The sequence below is a fragment of the Anopheles coluzzii genome, chromosome 2 (assembly GCF_943734685.1).
Source record: "Anopheles coluzzii chromosome 2, AcolN3, whole genome shotgun sequence".
Classification (NCBI taxonomy): Eukaryota; Metazoa; Arthropoda; class Insecta; order Diptera; family Culicidae; genus Anopheles; species Anopheles coluzzii.
In genome coordinates this window covers 46,353,912-46,375,429 of record NC_064670.1, presented here as the reverse complement: position 1 = coordinate 46,375,429, position 21,518 = coordinate 46,353,912, and the positions used below count along the sequence as shown (strand labels likewise).

Here is a 21,518-nt window from a genome sequence, read left to right as displayed (position 1 = left end):
CACATTTTAGTAACACATATTTCTAATGGTAGTAAAACAATGTTAAATTTAAGTAACACAAACAATATGCGTATATCTAAAACGCCAGAGCATTGTTTAAAACGGTCTTTTATGGATACAGTACTAATTTACAATTTACTACTAGGGATGATAGACAAATAACATATTTGACCCGTAAAGAAGAAGAAAAAAAAAATCGTGTGACCGTAAAAGAAGGGGAGTAAAGCCATTAATGCAGCCCCATCGCACATCCAATAAAACGGGAAAGTAATCAATTTAAATTCGATCAAAGTCGGTTAAAACTGCTCCAACATCATGCGGCAATCGACTTTTCTGAAATGTGACGAAAGGCTGTTAAAAAAAAAACTAGTCCAACTCCACGTGAGATACACGTGTGTGTGTGTGTTTTTTTTACTTTCTCAACTACACATCCCGCGGTTAGGAATCGAAAGTTTGCACCAAGGCAGACCCACCGAGGCAGATCAATTTTATTGGTTCATCTTCATCCCGCTCGCTGGCACGATACTGGCCACCAATATCGAGAAGCCTTCAAACCCACGGTGACGACGGACCAACCAAAGGGGACAATTAATGTTTACAACTTTACAAGCCCAAAATAATGCACACCGTGAGCGTATTCCGTGCGTGCTGCTGCCTGTGCTGCTTATTGGGACAAGCGCTTGATTTCATATGTTCAACCACTGACCATCCGAGAGGGGGTGATATGGGATGATTTTCGTGAAAATTCGTACTTTTACTTACGTCATGAATGAAACATTAAGCCGGTTTCCTACTTCCTTGCCATCGTCATAGCATTTTTTGGCTGTTTATAATTATTGGCCCGTCTTCGTCTTGCGCTACGGCTTGCAGCGCAAATGCTCGCAAGGAACTAGCTTCAGTTGGTAGCATTGGCTGCATCCTCCAAACAGCCGGCCAGTCGGCTTGGTTTTATGTGTTTAATGCTTGCGCATTAATTTAACGAGTTGACTGGGCGAAGTTTAATCAGGTCAGTTGTGCCCGATGCCTTGAAGATGATGCTGCTGCACTGAATCGGAAGCGTTGGCTGGTCACTCACGCTGCCCAAAATCTCTCTCAGAGGCAACGTAGCGGGAAAAAGTGAAACGAATCTGGAGGGAAAACATAGCATAGCTCACTGCTCTTTTCCTTCTCCGTTTCCTTGCTGTTGGTGGAGATGGAGGAGATGGAATACGGGCGAACAAACACACACACCACTTTTTGGGCGTTCGATGGTGAAGATGGTGGGCAAACAAGCAAAAATAACCTCCTCCACCTTTTCGATCGAAAGTGGATAATGAGTGAACTAATAAGAGGAATGGAACTTACAAGTGTTTTCCAACCGAGGCCAAGATGGAGCTGCGAGAAATGCGCGAATTTGATGGAAATGGTATGGTGTGCGCTCTTGTTTTATGGAGCTCTGCGCTAGGTTTGCACGATTTTATAGTGTAATGCAAATTGCACCTGAATGCAGTCGATTCGAATGATATAAGAAAGTACATAAGTATCCTGTTCAGGAAACAAGGTTTAAATGTAAAATAGCTTCAATAATTAATATAGATTATATCTCTATTATTTTACTATTTTATCTATTACTCCCTATCGTGGCATTGGAACAACAACAAAATAAGTTTTATAGTAATCCAGCTGGACTGAAATACATCTACAGATTAGTGTATAGCCAGCTATTTTGTTTGCTTATTCTCTCACTCGAACGTCACAAACATTCGTTCTCTCCCAAAAGCTCACGCGTACGTCAAGCGGATGGTGTCTGTCTCTCAGTGTATACTTGTCGGTTCGGTCTTTCTCTTTCTATCTAACGGATATAGGTCTCTTTATCTGGCGTGTCAAACAACTTCTTCTAACGTACGCGAACTACATAGTTTAAGTTTTTAGTAATTGATTGAAGTGGGTTGAATGAATCCAATGAACTATTGTAAGTTATTTCTGAAAATAAATGTCGGAATACAATCTATCCCCTCTTACTGATTTTAAAGACAGGCTCGTTTATTTATACATGCAACAGTTTGTTATTGTTATAGCGGAATTTGGGGCAAGTGTGCCACCTTAAGCATTTCAAGTTATAACTCATTAAAACGTGTTTTTCAAAAGCCGATTTAAATCTCATAACCATTTTACATCTATTTCCTTATTTATAAATGAGTTTCGCTTGAAAAAAGTGCAAACAAAACATTTTTTGAAGCGTTTTAAAAAGGGTCCAAAAAGACGTTGTTTTTTGGGCTATGGGGCAAGAGTGCCACTCGTATGGGGCAAGACGGCCACCTGATTAAAATAACCGTATTTCTTTGATAATTGGAAATTATTACGTTTATACCACTAGTGTATGTATTCCTACATGTCTTGAGTCACCAATGAACCCCTTTTCATCACAAACTGTATCGCAATATGGGTTGTTGCTGGTCTGTTTTTCCAGAGTAGAATCCGCTCGTAAAAACGCACCATACCGCTGAACGCTACAACAATGTTTACATTTTTGATAGCTCGCGCCTATGAAAGATGGTGGCACACTTGCCCCAAACAGAGATGGCACACTTGCCCCAAAAGTTGTAACTTTTTTGAAATTGAATTTTTCAGTGACAAAAAAAAAGTTTTTTTCAACTAACCCCACAAACAATTTCACGTTTTCTCAGCTATACGGTGGTGTAAATATTTTCTCGGTTGATTGTTCACATAATTTTTGAGAACTTATTTGGTTGGATTTAAAAATTATAATATTCTGCTCAATTTTGAAACTCAATATAAATCAGTTCAAAACAATGTGAAATATCGATTGGTGTATATGAAATTCGGCTCAGTATACCTAGTCATTGGAAAACAAGCAACTGTATACACAATTGATCATTAAACTAAAGTTTTTAAGGAAAAATGCTAGGTGGCACTCTTGCCCCGTATGGCACACTTGCCCCAAATTCCGCTACATAATTACCATACAGGCGTCCCCCGAGTTACGACCCCCTCGAGTTACGACGATTCGCAGATACGACGATTTTGATTTTTATAGTTAAAAGTTGTCATTGAGACGAAATTGACGTATTTTTTTTTTGAATTTTTGAGCAGCTAACCGTTACAAATATATTTCCTCAGATTTCACATCTCCCCGATCTTGAATATCTATATCGTGTAAGCGGCTATTGGAGGAAAATTAATACATTATCGTACATTATTGTAAATAAAATATACGATTTCATAGTTTCCAAATCTTCAGTTTCGGTTATAAACTTTATATATACCAATATTCGACATACGACTATTTCAACTTACGCCTTGCTTTAGGACATTTTTTCCGTCCCAAATACAGTCGTATCTCGGGGGACACCTGTATTATGAAACCACCGAGATCGGTACCACGTTGGGACGTTGGTTTTTACTAATACTGGCGTCGAACACTGGATTTTATAATACAACAAATGTTATTCATTATTGGTTTTAATCAAAACATCTTGAAGATACATATTTTGCATGAAACAAATTTGTACAATCAAAAGTATAGCTCGTTTTTCAATTAACAAAGGTAGATTGAAAACTAAAAAACTATTTTCAAAGAAAGCTGCCTACACATAACAAGTTTCTGTTGGAAGAGTTTCTGTTGGAAACAAGTTCTGTTAAAAAGATCGTTTTTAATTTTTTTAATTTTATATGTATTTAAAAAAATAGGAATAGATTTTGTATTTGGTACATATTTTTTGTTTTGGATTTACTCAACCAGCTGTTTGAACAAAATTATTACATTAACACCGCTAACATTACACCACCACTACGCGGGTTTGACATGCCTGGCCCCGTATGCTACCTACACACGAGAAAAAAAGAAACTTCTCCCATCCAGCACAGGCGCCTCGCGCAGTTGCTGCACTTGTTTCCATTCATTCCGTTCGGATTCATTCGATACTTCGCTGCCTAGAAAGACGGACGTACGTCGGTAGTGGCCGCGTCAGAGTTAGTTAGTAGTGTGCTGCGGGTTCGTATACCGTTTTGCTGTGTTGTGTTGTAACTAACGGGCGAGATTTGTACTAGCAAGCGTTGCTAAGCAAAGCGGGACACATTGGGAGGTCAAAACGAATAATCCATACCTCTGCTAGTTATATGCTGCAAAAAACGCTTCGTCGGTTTAATTGTGCTGCTAAAAATGAATTGGATTTTAGTGAAACCTTTATTGATTGTGGTGTTAAAGCCACGGGGTTCTCTACAACCTTAAAAAGTGCAAATGAACAAACGAACAGCCAATACAGAGTGACCGAAACAGTCCTCAGACAATGTGTGTATAGGTCGCGAAAACCGTCTGCCGTTCAATATGTTTGAGTTTAGTGAAAGAAGGAAGTGTTCGCTTGCCTAAGAAAACATTCGTTGACAAAAGCAGCAGCATATGAGCGAAGCTGGTGCGAAGGAAATTCCCAACACCTCCCACCCGAATAAACCATGTGCTGGAACGGCATTCCCCGTCGATGAGGTGAAGTGTTGTGTTGTTGCGTGTGTCTCATCGTGGTAGTGGTGTGCGTTTCCCAGTGTGTTTCACCCTACGGTGGCTATGACGACCACGACGACGTTGGCCCACGGCGACCAAGAATCTGTCAATGCCACCAGTCGCCCATTGATGACATTTTGGTGACGTTTTTTGGGGGACGACAACAACAACAACAACAATAGTATGGATCGTCGCAATTCGAAAGTGATCACGAGCGAACAGTCCCCGAAGCAAACGCACAAAAAGAAACACTCATGAACACTGCTTCGATGGATGAGTTTGTGTGACTGTGTCAACACAAACAAACCCCCGTTCATGAATCATCATCATCCCCTTTCACACGGTTGCTGGTTAAGGGTGGTTTTGTTGCTGTAGATGCTGGTGTCTCCGTCATTGCAAAGGTTTAATATGTAGTAGTAGTGCCGTACCTCAGGACGCGTTGAGCAATAAACAGTGAAATCTTAATCGTGTTCGGTTGTTCCCGTGCATGATCGTGGCTTGCAGGGCTGTGGTGTTGATGGTGTTGGTGCTTCAGCTACCTTTCTTATGCTAAACAGTGCGTATAGAAACATGGTGAAGTGTTGGTGTGTGTGCGTGCGCGCGCTTGCCAGTTTTGAGTGTTGCAAGATTATCCTGCGATCGATGTTTGTGTGAGATAGACAAGCTTTGATGCGACGAGCTTATTCTATGACGTTCAGTTTAATGATTTTTTGTATCGTTTCCTTACTCTACATTCGCTCTCCTACGGATACGTTCGCTCGGTTTTGCTATGCGTACGGCAACATTACGCGCAACTGAGGCTACGTGCCTTCGTCATGAATGACCATACATAAAAAGCTACAGGGTTGTGTAGCGGCTTCCCTATGCGTTGGTAGTGGTGACATTTAGCGTTGTTGTTTTGATCGTACGATCGACTCGAAAGCTTCAGCCGCTGTGCGTTCATAACACAAAAAAGGAGGATTTTGTGATGAATGTAGTTTTTAATTTAAATAATTTTATTATTTTTAGGGTAGTTATAGGTTAAAACAACTCATACAGGAGGCTGTGTAAAGTGGTTTTATTGGGTGGTCAGTGTTGAAGAACAGTGTTTTTCTTTGGTGTACAGATTTCAAGAGTTATTCTCCGGCAATAACACGATCAATAGACTTCATCGTGCGAAGGGACTGCAAGTGACGAACCTGTGGAACTGTGTTGCGCCTCTTAGAGGAACCGCCGACGGTATCGAAGAAAGAAAGATTTCGGTAAGTTTTCAGTTTTTGAAAAGGTTTCCTAATGTATATTTGTTCTTCTGAATGCGAAATGCGAAGTGATGGTGATATTAGTAGTTATTTCATTATATCTACTCTACCTTGGCCTTGAACAAAAATTGGCTTGCGTTGTAGAAGGTCTGATATTTTAGGGTCAACAGACATGTTTCGTTGCTTTCCTTTTATGGTAAAATTGGTAAAGTCTGTGGCATCATTGAGACGCACCATAAATGACTTTATTGCACAGTATTTGGCTTAATTGCTTTGTGAAAACATCCCGTGTTCAGTGATACGTACGAAGAAACGGAAATAGTTTCCTCAAAGTGGAATCTTTTGAATAAAAGTGGACGTAGATAGAAGAAATAAATTGATTCTTAGTTAAAAAGAAAAGGTTTATATGCTCTGAAATATTTTGGTCACAATCGTTTTCAACGTTGAGTTAGGATCAAGAATTTTTTTTTAATCGTTTGCGTTGTTACTTCCAAGAAGGAGCTCCGTCCGTTGTTGGGAGGCTTAAAATAGGTGGATATGAATCATGAGAACATAAATAAAGGTTAACGTAGATACCTGATTTTGGATTCAGTATGTTTTTTTTAAATCTTCCTATTTCGTTTTATTCGCCGTCGAGTATTTCGTCTTATTTGTCTATTTCCGCCGTTTATATTTAATTAGGTATATTATGTTCAGTCGTTCTTCTGGGTAATTCGTTCTGGGTAATAATACAAGAGACTCTCCATTTTTATTTTACTAGACATAAAACATGTTTACAACTATTTCTAGCACGTATCAGCAAATAATAATCACAATAAACCACAAACACTTAAAAAATGCACATTGCTTCTTTGTCATTGTGGGCGAGAACAGCTATAGTACAGTTCGTTTTCTTCCCAACACGTTTCACCGCCTTCTAGAGTTTACGCGAAGCTAGTGGCCGCATCTGCTGTGTGCGCCGTAGCGTAACACGTGTGCAACGCTATGCCGCTTGATATTTGCGTCAGATCGGCGTCCCATGTGCATTCGCCGCGTTCATCAAACCGTACATTTGCAGGCATTGGGAAGTTTGCATTTTATTGTGCATCGAGAGAGCAGTTACGAGATGAATAAATACGTGTGTGTGCAAAATTAAGCAAGAAGCATCAAAGAGAGCGAAAGCTGTTCGGGGAAGTTCGACTGATGGGGGAAGAAAACCAACAAAAAAAGGCACATGAAACAAACGCGGAAGGTAGAGACGCAGATACAACGAGACGAGACGATATGAGCTTCAGGGTGAGTCATACCGACGTAACGGCTGGCTGAATAACGTCTATCAAGGAAGTTGAAGAAGACACACTGTGGGTAATTGTTTAAAAAAAGATAAAAAATGGTCAACCAAGAAAAACTTCCAACCCGGTCGGTGGAGCTTTTTCAAGTTTTGTATTTTTGCCTCTGGCTGGTAAAGATATTTACCATTGTTAATTCTTCGGCGAGAGAAATCCATCAGAAAACTGCATTAAGAAATCAACATGTGAGTTGCACACCCGCTCATACACTCACACAAAGAATTGCACATTTGTACAGTGCAAAATGCATATCGCTCGTTCGATAACGACCGATAAGTAGATAGTAAAAACCGATCGTGACATCGGGCTACAGTGTGTCTGACCCGGGGGCCCGTGTGATAATTTCACGGAAGCAAGCTAACTGAGCAAATACATAACTGCATGCTTTTTTGTTTATCTTTTTCTACCCCATTAATGTTCTCGCTCATCGATAAGAAGCTCAACAAGTGCGTATTCTTTCCCTTCGGTGAGTGCGCAACAATTCGTGCGACGTTATCTTGCGCATTCCATTACGTGCGCAGGTTAGCAAAATTGGCTAAACATATTTTGTGCCTTTACCACTGGTTCGCTTTGTTACCGTTCTTGTTCGATAGATAGCTTTAGGTAGCTTAACCACATCCGGCCGCATGTTTGCGTTTTGCGTTCTGCTGGGCGGTTCTGATGGGAAAAACAGTTAGCGGAAACGCTCTACACGATAGCCGTCGTGCCGGCGGGCCGTCGTCTGCCTTCGCCATTATCGATTGTTTATGATGGGCCGTTTGAAGAGGGGCGTTTTTTGCTCGTCTTCCGGGGTTTCTGTCTTCATCGACGATGACTTATGTATGTTGTTGTTGGAATTGTTGTACACTTCAAATAACATCAATTATTGTTGTAAATAATTAAGAGTTAGGTATTAAATTTTGTTTTTAAATAATAGTCGTGAAACTCGAAAAATTTCATTAAACTGTTTGCTTAAGTGGCAGCTGAAATCTAACATTTACTGGTCTTAAATGTTTCATCGTGAGAACTGAGGAGCAGAAACAGTACAATCTTGACTTTCTCGCTGCTACTTACCCGGTAGTCCCTTTAATGAAAATAATAGTTCACGGCCTGAAGGTGCAAGTGGAAGGGATTCAATCTAAACCCCAAAACCATCCAACCGGTTCGACCAACAGCATTGTACAAGTGCCGGCCCTCAGGCCTAATCCATTCCGTAACGTGTTCGAAAGCTCGAGAAGCAACGAAAAGCGAAAAGCCGAATGCGGACGGTCAAATAATTGAAAGAGAAATTTGCATTTCCGTTTTCGGACACAGGTTTTGGGAGGCAAGCTGGGAACGGTCGAACATACTGACATAGAAATGCCCAACCCCCGTGTTTGGCGAGTCAAGAAATTCCATCTAAATAGTCACCGTTCGGAAGCAGGAAGTCGTCTGCAGGCATATTGAAGATCTTTAGCGACCGAGTGGTATAGCGACCCTCCGCATGGCACAATCGCTATTTATTGTTTCACCAGAGGCTTTGGGCGGCAAGCACCAGTACCGACCGATCGGTCGGTCCAAAACCCACACACAATAGCACTTTTCCACCATCCGTAGCCCTAGCTGTTGGTGTCGCCAAAGTTTTCCATCACCCAGTCCAGTGCCGGATAGAGACAATCGAAGGAAATGATATCGTTCGGCAGACAGACGGAACCGGGCGTCCATTGGCGGCTGGCCCGGGACACGGTAAAGCCGAGCAGGCTCCACGTGCCCTGGTGCTTGAAGTATAGTGCCGTGCCCCTATCGTTGCTCGGTAGGTTGAGATCTAAAAGCAGAGCGAGTGAGTCGTTGGGCTAAAGTTACCAGCACACCCCGCCCCGGGACTTACCTTTGATGGTGAAGGAAACGGTCGTTCCATTGATCGACCGTGACTTCATGGCGAGCGTAGATCCGGAGCAGAGCAGAAATTCGTTCAGTATTAACCGTACCGGCTCATAGCCCCCCAGGCGATTCCGCTGGCTCTGGTTCAGTATGTACATTTCCGTGCCATACAGGGTGGTCAGATCGAGTGCATCGACCAGACACACTGGAATTGGTTTCCAACCGCCACTATCAGCCACCACTGGTTGCAAATTTTCCGCCACATCGACACCACCGCCACTGCCATCCTCGTCGCTGGAGGCACTCGAATCGGGCATCAGCTTCGGTACGGCGGTTCGCGGCTCACCCAGCTGCAGCTCGATCAGTGCCAGGTCCGACTCATCTTCCACCGTCACATTGCGCACTTGGAATCGTCGCGAACGCTCGTTATCCTGCTGCACCGACACAACGCCGACGTGCACAACGAGCTGATCCGAGGGCAGCAGCTCGCCATCGGAACTGCCGCGCACGGTCAGACAGTGGGCCGCGGCCAGCACGAACCGCTCGTCGATGAGTGCACCCTCGCAGATCTTGGCCGGTGGGTCAAGCCGCGAGCCGGACCAGTAGTAGATGAGCGTGTGCCATGGCCACTCGCCCGGTTCGATCGGTACGTCCGGGTAGATCGTTTCGTTCTGCGCTCGGCGCACACCACAGAAACACTGATGGGCACTGGCAGTTGGGACAGCCGCAAGGAAGAGCGCCAGCAGCAGCGGTGCCAGCAGGGTTACACACCGTATCCGTTCGGATCTGCGGATCGACATCGTTGGTCGCCGAGTAACCATTCCGTCCGCACGCTATCAGTACAGGTTTTATACTGATATGCCGGGCGGGCACACTTTGCACTCCAATGTGCTGATCTTTCTCCGGCAGCGAGCTCGATTGAGGATAATTCCGTCCAATTTAGAGCGATCATTGTCGCCCCGTCCGGGATTCAAAAAGATGCGAAGGTCGGTGTTGGTACCACTTGGAAACGGCATTAGGAGGCATTAGAAATGCTCCGACACCAAGACAGACTCACTATCGCAAGGCTATCGCGGAAGTGAAACGAGCATAACAGACATTTTTGCACAAATTTACGATTGCGTAAGTATGCGCGCCCCTTCTCGCCGGAGCGATGGATTGTGGCATCCCCCGTGTCTTCCTTGTTCGTGTCTGGACATATTCTTTGCCGTAAATTCTTGCGTAAGTGGATGTTGTAAAAATGACAGCACGAAAATTTTTGCAACTCCGGAATTTTCTTTCCAGCGTCAAAAGTGGCATGTTAAGAACGTGTTGTATCACATACTCGATTCCAACTTTGGGTGGCTTCCGCGATAAGGCGAATAACTGTTTAAGATATCGTTAGTTTCTACCACATTGCGAAGAAATTCGCCAACTATTTTTGCTGAAAGAACGCAAACGCAAAGGGACGCACGCAGAGAAATGCGTGACCTGATCTTTAGCATGATTAACCGGTAAAGCACGTCCCTGTAGATAAGACCTTTCTGGCCAGGGGATACTTAAAACTTGAGGCAAAGAACACGTGAATGGAAACGTCCTGTAAACTCGTGCGCTCGTGTTTTTCACTGACCGTCACAATGCGGCGCCTACATGCAATTGTGTTTTTGTAACTCAAAACCATTTTTCGAGCGAGCGCTGGTTTTTGGGGTCGTTTTTTTAGATTCTGTATCAGTTGCATTGTGTTGGGGCTGGTTTTTTGATCATATCAGGTGAAGTTTTTCTTTTATGGTGTGCCAGCTCACCGAATTTGACTGGTGACTGGTACAGCAGCGATCGAAGGGCATCGCCAAAGTGGACGGATAGCGCCACACCATTATTCATCCGACTTGGACATTAGGAAATCCTTTTTCTTGCCGAGACCTTCACCAGACACGAACAAAAAGCACAGTTTTTGTGTAACATCCTCCCCCGTTCACAAAACACGCAGCTTGTACCGTGCCAGCACACAAAAGCTTTTAGATCTGGGTCGTCGTAGTACAACCCCATCGCGGGTGGGGAGTGTAGAGGGTATCGGGTACTGGTCTTTTTTTCCTCCCTGCTGTTAGAGCGCACGTCAAGTGTATTTTCAGCGAAATGATGAAATAATCAACCTTCTGTACAGTGAGAGTGTTTTTATTTTTTTGCAAAAAAACGGGGCTCCGGAGTTGGTGGCTGTTACACTCTCTTACCAATACCGACTAACGCTCGGTAGGCGTTCATGTCATCATGGCGTTTATCGCGTTTGCGTGTTGCATTCGGAATGGTTTGTCTGCTGTTTTTTTTACTAGATCTTCCTTTTTGCTTTGTCCACTTTTTCGGGGGGCGTCATATGCTGTGTTGGTGGGTGGAAATTTCCATTCCAGCAATGTCTATCACATGGCCTTCCATTCTATCGATTGTGCATGGCTTGGGAAAGAAATGAGAGCACTTCGAAGCAGAGCAGTCCTGAGAACCGGCAATACACTAACCGGTGTCCTTCGGTGACCGGGTCGCCCGGGTTTCGTGTTTGGTTTTGAGACTTCCGTGACACGAAAGTGTGCTGCTTGCCTGTGTGGGATGATATATGCAATGTCCCCGATTTCAGACGCAAGATCGATTGAGCCCATTTTGATTCGTTTACCCTCGAAGTTCTGCTGCGATCGAACCGTGTCACTTTTACTTCGTTTTTCAACTTCGTTTGGAGGAATTTGGAACCGGAAGTTGCTGGGAAAAGTACTTCCATGCCATGGTCTGCTGTTGAGTTTGAACGGAACCAATTTCACTATTTGCTTTACTGTTTCCACAGATATATGTGTCAACATTTGTTTAGTCTACTAAACGGAAACAAAGAACCCCAAAAAAATCAATCTCTTCGGAATCGGATTGGAGCAGTGAATGGAGATGTTGGGAAGTGGAATAGATTTGCTGTATGTATGTATACTAAGCTCAGTAGGGCTACCTCATCTATTACCGTACCGCAGTAGTTGAGCACGACGACACCGAGAGGGAATTGGGCAAGCAAATCGGTTGTTCGGTTGCGATTAAACGCGTGGCAGCAACACACCCTGCGGCATGAGATTAACCAAGATGCTTAAACAACCATTTGTGCTGTCAACCGAGATTTTGCATGGGTTGCCTGGAGGTTGGGCCATTACCGCTTCTGGGCGTGTGTTTGCCACGTTGGTTAAGCAAGCTGATGTCGTTAGCCAGACAGAGACAACGTTCGAGAGACCGTTCGAGTGAAGCATATTTTTTTACCTTTCCTGCTGCAACTGCCTTTATTTCGGTAAGTGACTGAATGTGTAATTTACTTCACCCCAAAAAAATCCTGATTGACAAAGAAAGAGTTAAACTTAAATCTATGGGGATTGGTTGTTGGTACTCTGTGCTGGAATGCTGGAATGCTGGAACGAAAAACCGATCACTAGCTAAATAAACAACTGTGACGTTGAACTCTCAAGAATAGGCTTGGTTGATCGATTCAATTGTGTGGGAACAATAGCTTTACATAGTGACACAAGACTTTATGTACAGTTTTTTACTCACATACAGCAAACCTCTTGCTCATGTGTTTGAAAAATTTGCAGAAATTCGATGAAAAAAAACAACACTCACTTTCATTTTCATATAACCCTTCCTACGATTGAGATAGCTTCCGCCTTTCCCGCGTTTTTACAGGTGTCTTTAGTAGCAACTTCTTCATCCCTCAAGCAACCGATATTTGTGATTAGTACTATTTTTTGTTAAGCTTTACTTGTTTTTTTTTTACACCTCGTGTACAATTTCTTCATTTTTCAAAGATTGTGTCGTGTTAAAAAGAAACGGAAATGGACGCTTGCAGCTTTAATCTTTAGCCATTGGTTGTATGCTGTCAGCGTTAATGGGTAGCTTCAATTTTCGGAAACAGGCTGGCGTGGATTCGTGTACGATGGATGGATGGATGGTGATAGTAAACGGGAGGCAGCAAGCTACAACTTGACAAGAAACCATACCATTGTGTGCCTCCTCCCGGTATTAAAGGCATGTGTGACGTGCATGTTACGCTGTGTGTTGTACATAATAATGCAAAAAATGAAGGTTTGCATGACACATAAAGGTATGGAGGATCGGACAACATAGGGTTGCATCATACGAATGCAGTTAAGCTTTGAACAACGTGTGAACAACTAGGGAAGTAAACGTTTACTATGACAAACGATGCGTTGTTAGCGTTTTTTTGGTGCTGAGTATGAAAAATAAAAACAAATTGTAATGAATAGAAAACTTAAGGTTTTTTCTTTCTTGATATTCATAGAAGAGGTGATCGTTGTTGTAAGCATAAGTACTCCACAAAGCAGAATAGGGTAAACCAAACCTCAAGCAAATGAGGTATACATATTTAAATTACTTTTGATTTTTAATGTTCAAGGTTTTCCCAATTGCCCATTTCAGTTCAAAACTCCCATTACGTACAGCTTGGAACCTACAGCTGACTTTTGCTACTTGCCGTCATAAAAAACACTATCATCTATTACTTCCTCTCTCTCTGTGTGTTTGGTTCCAGGAGAGATTACCAAGAACTTCGCAGAAAGTTGTTGCAAAATGCCCTCCAAAGCAGCAGCAGCGACCTAGTTAATGGAAAGAAAGAGGAGGAAGAAAAGCCAACTGCAAGAAGTCGTTTCATCGCATCCTCTCAGCAAAACGGGCCCAATGTCAAGCAACAGTTTACTATCGTTTGGAAATGGAATTGCATCGGAGCGTCGTAACTAACGTCACAATCTTTCCTTTTTCTTGCCCTCATGGCCGCAAACCATTTGGCGTCTACTTTGACGCGCATAGTGAGCGGACTGTTAGTTCATCCGGAGCGCAAGAAGTTGTTGTTTACGGACAGCGCGTCCGTTGTGCCGTTGCAATTCCTACCACGAGAGGTGCAAAGAAGCTACTAGAAAGCAACGCTAGATCTATTACCACCGTTTGGTTTGTGTGTTAAAATTGACGTATTAGAGAAAGATACATGAGTGTTAAGAATGGCTCACAATCCTTTTCAATAGCTCAGCAGTGCATATTTCTTGCAAGCAGGAAATAATTTGTTTTAAACATTGCCGAGATCAACTAGCATCGCTGAAGTTTTCCTCTCACGCGTAGAGGAATTCATCCGCAGCGTCATAGGCCAGTGCAACCGTGAAAACCGGTTCGCCCGAACCAGAACTCGCTGCAGGAAAATTGATCTACTTTTTTCCACTTGTGTGCACCGCTCCTGGGACTGTGCTTGGGTCATAATAACAGCGACACACCGGCACAAACTGTTTCCACGCGGAGAGTGGAGCGAAAAATCAGGTCACACAACAGATGGCTATAGAGTGGAAACCTTAGGGAGACCTACACCAAACCCGCCGGACATCGGTTCCCGTTGGAACGTTTTTCCACCGCACAGCGCACAGTTTTACCAATCGATGGACAATTGGAGCCTAGTTAATGTCGCCTATCACTCCCGTCGGTCGGGCTGAAGTCGTTGCGCGTGCTTGTTTCATAATCACAGCCACACATCGGCACGAAACAACCTAGCATGGCACGTCGCCTCCGTGTGTATATCATAATAATTCCATCGATACAACTACACCCAGGTGCGCGCAAGCATGTGCGGTTTGCTGTGTGCGGAGTAGTGTGTTGCAAACTCTGTCGCCCTGCCAGTGGCGGGCGGTTATGTGCTTTGCCCAGGTCGTCTAGTTCTACCCTTGAACCGGGCGCGTTGCACATTTTTTCCCAACAGAACCCTTGGCTGAAGGAGGAATGCTTTTGGAGAAGGCGCGTGAGTGTGTTTGCGGCCTATCGCTTTTGTCACATTCTGTGCCGCCGCTCGGAAGTGGCCTGGGGATTCGTGGTGTGGTGTTTCTGCCCGGTGGTTAGCTCGTTGTTCTGGGATGTTGGGAAACTTGGGCTGGTAGATGTCGAAGCTGAGAAAACAAAGCCTACACGGTTCGACAAGAGCACTGCAAAATAGTTCTCATCCGTTGGGGTAGGTGGATTTGCTGCTCGTGCGCTGTCAAAAGCTCACATAGTAGGATTAACGATCGCCACGCAGCATGGGCCTCGGACAGGTGGAGGATCGTGTTACGGTGTCGGCATCTGTGGATTGTACGCCAAACAATAAGCATTAGAATGTTTCCGTGCCGGAATTTGAATCTATCTATGCAGAGGGTGTAGGAAATGAAGCAGGGGTAGGATGATTTATGAGACTTTTAATTAAATGCGATTGCTTGTATTTGGTCTAGCGGTCTTAAAACTGTAGCAATCACCAAACATACCAGAAAAGAAATGTTCTTTTTGAGATTGTTAAATCATTCTATAGCTTCTTCTTAAAAAAAACAGCTGGTGCTCTTGCATGTTGCATGAATCGTTGGAAATGTTTGGTACCGTTGGCAGTTCCAGTAGCCACTAGGCTAGTAGTGTTCACAAATTTGTAAAGCAGATGTACATAGAAAAAGAAAAAACAATTTAATGTCTTGTCGTAAATTTGAGTTGTAATTATTATTCCCGGTTGCCATAAATGAGTTCGCTTGCCTCGTCAGCAGCACTGTTGTAGGTGTTGACTGACCCGCGGCGTCTTCTCACGGCAGCGGCTAAGCTTCACTTCACCCACCGACGGGCGGGTGGGACCCAATGAATTAATCATCTTTTGACAGATGGCCCAAAACAAAACTTGGGAAAACATAGCTGGAGACTGATTGTGTTGGGTCGCTGTTATCGCCATGGCAATCGAATACGGTGGCATGTCTGCAGGGCAGCTTGGTTTCTGGCACTAACGCGCCTCTTAGCTAATGAATGGGGTTTTGCTTTTTTGGACGTTACATTCCAGTAGCTAGGCGCTAGGGTCCATTCTTCTCATCGCACGGGAAGCAGGTTAAGGTGTCGAATTTAGAGACCATGTGAGCTGGGTCAGCAAATCTTGGCCACCGTTCACAGCTTACTGCATGTGCTGTTGGTACGACAGAAACGGCCCGACCATCATAACATCTTTCCCTTGCGTCACATGGCTCCAATGCCGGTGGGTAGTGGAGGTTGGTGCACTTCAAAAATTATCTCACTGATAAGAATGATTGGATTGCACATACGGTGGGGCAGGGTTACGAGGGTGTGGAGGAATGTTTAGATTGTGGGTGCTCTCCAAAAGTCCAATTGAGCGCCGGCATTGGTATCAGTACACGCATCTAGAGGGAGAGTGAGCGAACGTGCTGGACGTGATAAGAAGTGGAGGCGCGCAAGCATGAGTAACATCGAAAGTCCGGGACGATTAGGGAACCTTGGGCAAGCAGAATCGCTACGTTTGCTGCAGTTGTTGACATAGCCCTTATCCCGGTCGGTCTGGTCGTGCTCGGTTTGACAATTGATTGTGTGGAGCGTGGGCTGGAAATTCGTGCGAATCGTGGTAAAGCCATGAACAGCAGGCACCTTGAAGAGATTACAGCTTTAGTTGGTCAATGTTAAGTGAAGTGACCATATGGAAGGTTTTTTTTGGGAACCTTCATCAATGTGTCAAGTAAAGCAGTGTAGGCAGAACGGTAGGGTAGTGACCATGAAATTGTTGTTTCCCATCTTTATGTTTATCACAATGTTGTGAGTTCTTGTAGGACATTCTGGTGTAGATTAAGTGTAGCTGTTGAGCTGATACTCTTATCGAGACATTCAACGTGTCTTCCGTTGCATAGAAACGCTCAAGGAATATTTATGCAATAGTAGCACACCGTGGGTTGACCTCACGTAGATCCTGTAGAAGTAAATCATTGCACTTGTTGAATAATGCATGTCGAATTCCTTATAAGCCAACTGGTGCAGATCTGCCGACAAGATGCATGCAGATACTGCAAATGCAAACCGTTTCATTTCGACGCAAACAACCATTACCTACCGTGGGTCCAATTAGTTCGATCGCTTCATTAAATCTGATGTGACTGCATCAGTGTGGAGCAAAGCGTACGCATACCTAATGGTATGGCTAACAGGTTGCGCCCGTCAGCGCAGAAGAATTTCTTCCGCCATTCACCGAAATGCTGAAAAATGTGCTAAAAATTAAGCTACCCAAACCGACATTTGGTGGGGGTTTATCGAACCACGGCCACGAACAAAACCACAACTATAGAACCGCAACCATCACATAACACTGGTGTGCTGATCGTTACCTAGTATACGTCCGCCTCCCTTCTTAGTGGTTAGCAATGGTTTAGTGGTTTGGTCAAAGCTCGGCAGCCCTGAGTGCGCGCGTGCGCGCTTGTGTTTGTTTCCTGTTTATTTTCCACGCCCGACAAAGCACACGCGCCACCACCACCATATTGGGCTTTTCCTTCGATCTTTTCCATTCGATTCATGAGTGGTGTAGCGTGATCACACAGAACTTGTTGCCTCCCTTCGCCGGCGAAAAGCGCACCGTGTTTGTGTTTGGAACGGCGGTAAGAAATCCAGTCGCTATTTGGCTGTAGCACAGATTGAGCGAATGCTCACGAGGTTCGCGAGACGGTTGAAGGTGTAACCCCGCCAGTTTCACAGCTGTGGAAACGATCGAAACCAAAGCGCGAGCAGTCGGTGGTGGATAAGTGACGGTGTCTGTACACCATCGTTCGAGCGTTAGGAGAGTGCTGAGGGAAAACAAAGCTCAGAATAGCGCGACGGACGTCGGTGGCGTACTCTGGATGAAGCAATCTCGTTTGCTACCGTTGATTCAATTGAAAATGCAATCCAAGCAGGCGTAGACCTTCGTGCACCACGTGCTCTCGGACCACCACGTTGGGCTAACGGAATTGAAGTGCAGTGTGAGTGAAAGTCTGCGCTACTGCCAGTGCAGTTCCAGTCTGTGTTCCAGACAGCGGCTAACTGAACTGGCAGTAAGGCGATGAGGGTTCGTTTTGCGTGTTTGGGGAGGAAAATTCTAACATATCGGTAAACGGATTCCAGATCGTGAATATGAGTGTATGTGTAAATGTGGGTTAATTAAGCTGAGCTGAGCCGTTGCGGTAGGTTTCCGTGTATATCGACCAAGCATGTTCCCGTTAGGGGCGATTGTTTCCCGGTTGCAAATCGAAAACAACGAATTTCTAATCTTACGGTGTAGATTATCTCAATAATCAGCCCAACAGTAGCAACAGTGGCCGTTGTGCTGACCGATTTACATGTCCGAATGCGTGATGACACGCTCGTGGAGATTCGTGGCAAGATGCGATCACGAACCAGAGAGATGTTCACCACGCAGGTAGCTTCTACCATAAGTAGTCTACAGACAACAAGTGATCGCGTGGGAAACATCTCTCCCATCACGCCAACATCTTTTCAGTCTTTATGTTGTAGCATTTTGTGGGGGGGGGGGGGGGGGGGGGGTTAGAGGTGGGCGTATTAATGCTCTCTTCTTGGACGTTATCGCTGACAATCTGAATTTACATCAGACTTTTGTTGATCATCCCTCGTCTTATTGCATCAACAAACTATTTGTTTGGAAGCAAATAGAGGGCGAGTTACCTAATGAGAAGAGTGCTTTCAGGTTGCATGTACTGAAGGCAATAATATGGATGTAAATCATAACGAAAGTCGATAGAAAGTGTCATGGACAAGTGTTGCGATGTTGGGAAGAGTATGATGTTATTTATTGTACCAATTGTTGATGGTGGTTCAAGATAAAAATTAAACAAGTTATTCAATATGCAAAAGTAAAAAAAAGTGAAAAATCTTCTTGACTGAAATGGTTCTTCATTTGTTTGCTGCTTCTTCACATTATCTAATCTCACGACACTCCAGCAAAATGGGTGGCTGCAATCACCGTGCGTACTCTTGTTACGCTTGTTACCTAATTTTCCCTAATCAAAATTGGTCCTCTCCTTTGGTACGACTGCCTTCGTAGACACATGTAGACTCCACACAGTATCATGGTTATATTGTTGACTTTATTATTTCGTACAATGTCCAACGCCCTTGCAGTTGCAGGATGTACGAAGTGGGGACCTATTTTTAGAGTGGACTTCATTTCCGGTTTATAACCCGGGTTTGTGTGTGTGTGTTTGTAGAATAATTCAGCAATTCAACCCTAATGATTCATTGAAAAGCCGGAGATAGTGTCACAATCCATTGCCCTTCCATTTGATTTCGGGAAACATCTGGTTCGGCAAGGTCATTTGGATCTGACCCCTTTCAGCTCAGCCAGACAATTCTAGGCTAAGTGTGGCAGGTTTGTTAAACCAGTGTCCTAGTGAGGTTGGTTGGTAGCTTCCCAAATTGAGTGAAACTGAGAACGGGTTGCACTGGTATTGGAAGGTTGTCTTAATAATGCGTGACCCGTTATACGCGGTTGTGGTACATTCGACTTTTCTTAAAACACACTTTGTGATGTAGCTAGAGAAGAAGGTCCTGGAGTATCAAATAAAGGCCTTGGAATAAAATGAAACGTAGATGAAGATCGACACTAGAAACTGGTTTTATAAATCGATATAATTTGTTCGACATCACGTTTGCCCGCCTGCCGTCTTGTTACGAGACGTTCCGCAACATCCGTTCGATTTGGCTAAGGTCAGGTTTTGAATTAACAGAATGCGATAAATTTGCTACCCTAATGATTCAGCTTGAACATCAATAAAACTTGGATATTAATTGGATATCATTTCCGGGGAGAAGAGCGTTAAGGCGTAGGATTGTTGATCTTGTGTTTGTTGTTAAAGAAATAACGTTTTTAAATTAAATTTTGATTTATTCTTTTTTTATTTCTCTCGTTACAGGTAAGAGGATTAACGCATGAAGTTTAATGTTAAAAACTAGAAAACTACATACGTAAAGACTGCTCGATCGATCCACACTATTTGCTGAGGTAAATGATGCATTTATAACGCTGTACACATAATCCATCAGTTCAATTATAAGCGCAATCGCTTTTCGTGCTGCGCAAAAGTGTCGCAGAACAGTGATCGTTACGATTGAACGCTCCGAGTCAGCACGTTATGGCACGCGGCTATTTGACGCTTCGCTGACCGAGTAACTTGACCGAGCGCGTTTGAACGGCTCCGTTTGGGGACACGGGTACAGTGTAAGGGCAATTTTGGTTCAAAGTTAAAATGTTTGCGCAAAAGAAACCGAAACCTCCCGATAGGGCACACGCCGGAAACTATCAATCCGATCCAATCAAGCTAAGCCAACGATGGATCGGTTGCATGCAGCGGTGGTAATTAGACGACATGGCAATGCGATCGCGTTCAGTGCACTCAGAAATCATCCCGTTCCGTTTTGGAAGCGGACTGGACTAGAGATTGTAACGAGTTTTTGCCAGCGAAATGTAGCTGTACATCGTTCACATTTGTCGAACGGTGACAGCGACGACGTGGCGGTGATTCATGGCGGGACCATGCGGACAACGCATCGCATCGCACCAGAATGGAATGCGACCATCATTCGCGTCAATGTCATCGATTGTGTCCATCGTTACGCGCTACCAGGTTCAGCGTGACACGCGTTGATCTATTTTGGATCGATTGGCACTTTTATTTGTTTACCTTCGACTGCCTTTGTATCGACCCAACAACCTGCGCTTCGGGGGTGATCGATGTCCCTCGATGTGCTGCCCATTCGATCAATTGATAATTGGCAAACGAGTGTACTGGTACGATAAACCGGGGTGCGATAAATCATTCGGTAAGGCTAGCGTCATTATCGTACATTGCTCGGCGTCACCATTGACACGAATTCAAAATGGTTTGCTGTGGAAGATCGGTTGTGTGTGATGGAGCGATCGTCGTCGACTTTTCTCGTTGTGCCAGTAAATCACCAAAACAAGTGTGGAAGCATAAAAAACAGCTTAATTACGGCAACATACTTACAGGATGGTGCTCTTTACTAAGTTCCTTTACAAGCGCTTTCTTCGTCACGTTGTGTTCAACATCTTCCCCCTTACGTTACTCGACCGGATAGTGAAGCGAATGAAAATACGCTCACACACATACGAAGATATCCGGCGTACCGTCATAGAAATGATATTCCGTGCTCCGCTTGTGCGCTGACCTCGAAATTAAGCGGTTTGAAAAATTGACCCACAGACCTCCAAACTGGGCGCCAACATTTTCATTCAGAAAGTATGAAGCCGGGTGCAATCGATTCGGAATGGTTTCGTTGGCGGTACTAAGTGTGGCCCCGAGATGGATGGGATGCAGTCGTCTCTGCCACACGGCCTCCCTTTCCTTTCCTTTTGCAGTACTGTAAAGAACCAAGCGCGCATCATTACGGCGCCACGCATAATCTTTACTAAACAGCCATTTATGCCGTTCATGTGCCTCTCTGCCCTTTCACCGATGGGTTGGAGGGGTGGCCCGATGATTCACGACAAGGTACCTTAACCTCCTTAGACCCGGGCCATTTGGGAGTCTCGTTAGCCGTGAAGTGCCGAGCGGGAAACAAACCATTTTTGTGTGTGCATTCTTTTCTCAAACGGTTTCAAATTAAAGTCACTAGCAAAAAATAAACAAACACACAGCAAAAAAAACGCCAACTACCCGGTGTGCCTAGTTTAAGCCCACAATGCGCCGGGCGTGAATCTGCGGCCCATCTCGCGTGCACGCCCATGGGTAAGAGGTGAGGGAAACAATTGTGTTAATGAGCTGCGCACAAGAAGACTGCCGC

At 44.3% G+C, this 21,518-nt stretch overlaps 2 protein-coding genes across 7 annotated transcripts in view; one reads left to right on the top strand and one right to left on the bottom strand.

Annotated features, from left to right (window-relative positions):
- Window positions 1-3,888: 3,888 nt before the first annotated feature.
- Window positions 3,889-21,518, top strand: part of LOC120961726 (serine-rich adhesin for platelets) — a 34,183-nt gene continuing 16,553 nt past the window's right edge. For 2 of the 6 annotated variants that reach the window (XM_049607964.1, XM_049607959.1), the window contains exons 1-2: window positions 3,889-3,994; window positions 5,507-5,739. The gene's annotated coding sequence lies outside the window, so the exon portion shown is untranslated. Of the gene's footprint in view, window positions 3,995-5,506; window positions 5,740-16,115; window positions 16,439-19,630; window positions 19,720-21,518 lie in introns of those variants that run through there. The other 4 variants (XM_049607960.1, XM_049607961.1, XM_049607962.1 and 1 more) reach the window with 4 other exon arrangements.
- On the bottom strand, window positions 8,486-10,556 carry LOC120961724 (serine protease 27-like). The gene is made up of 2 exons (XM_040385714.2): window positions 8,911-10,556; window positions 8,486-8,847 (listed from the first exon to the last, which is right to left on the bottom strand). The coding sequence occupies exons 1-2, from the start codon at window positions 9,722-9,724 to the stop codon at window positions 8,642-8,644; spliced, it is 1,020 nt and encodes a 339-aa protein (XP_040241648.2). The 5' UTR covers window positions 9,725-10,556; the 3' UTR covers window positions 8,486-8,641.

Excerpts from the sequence above, each read along its gene's own strand:
- LOC120961724 (XM_040385714.2), bottom strand. The coding sequence starts at position 9,724 with ATGGTTACTCGGCGACCAACGATGTCGATCCGCAGATCCGAACGGATA. Across the intron at positions 8,848-8,910 it reads CGTTTCCTTCACCATCAAAG|ATCTCAACCTACCGAGCAAC; the intron begins GTAAGTCCCGGG and ends CTCTGCTTTTAG.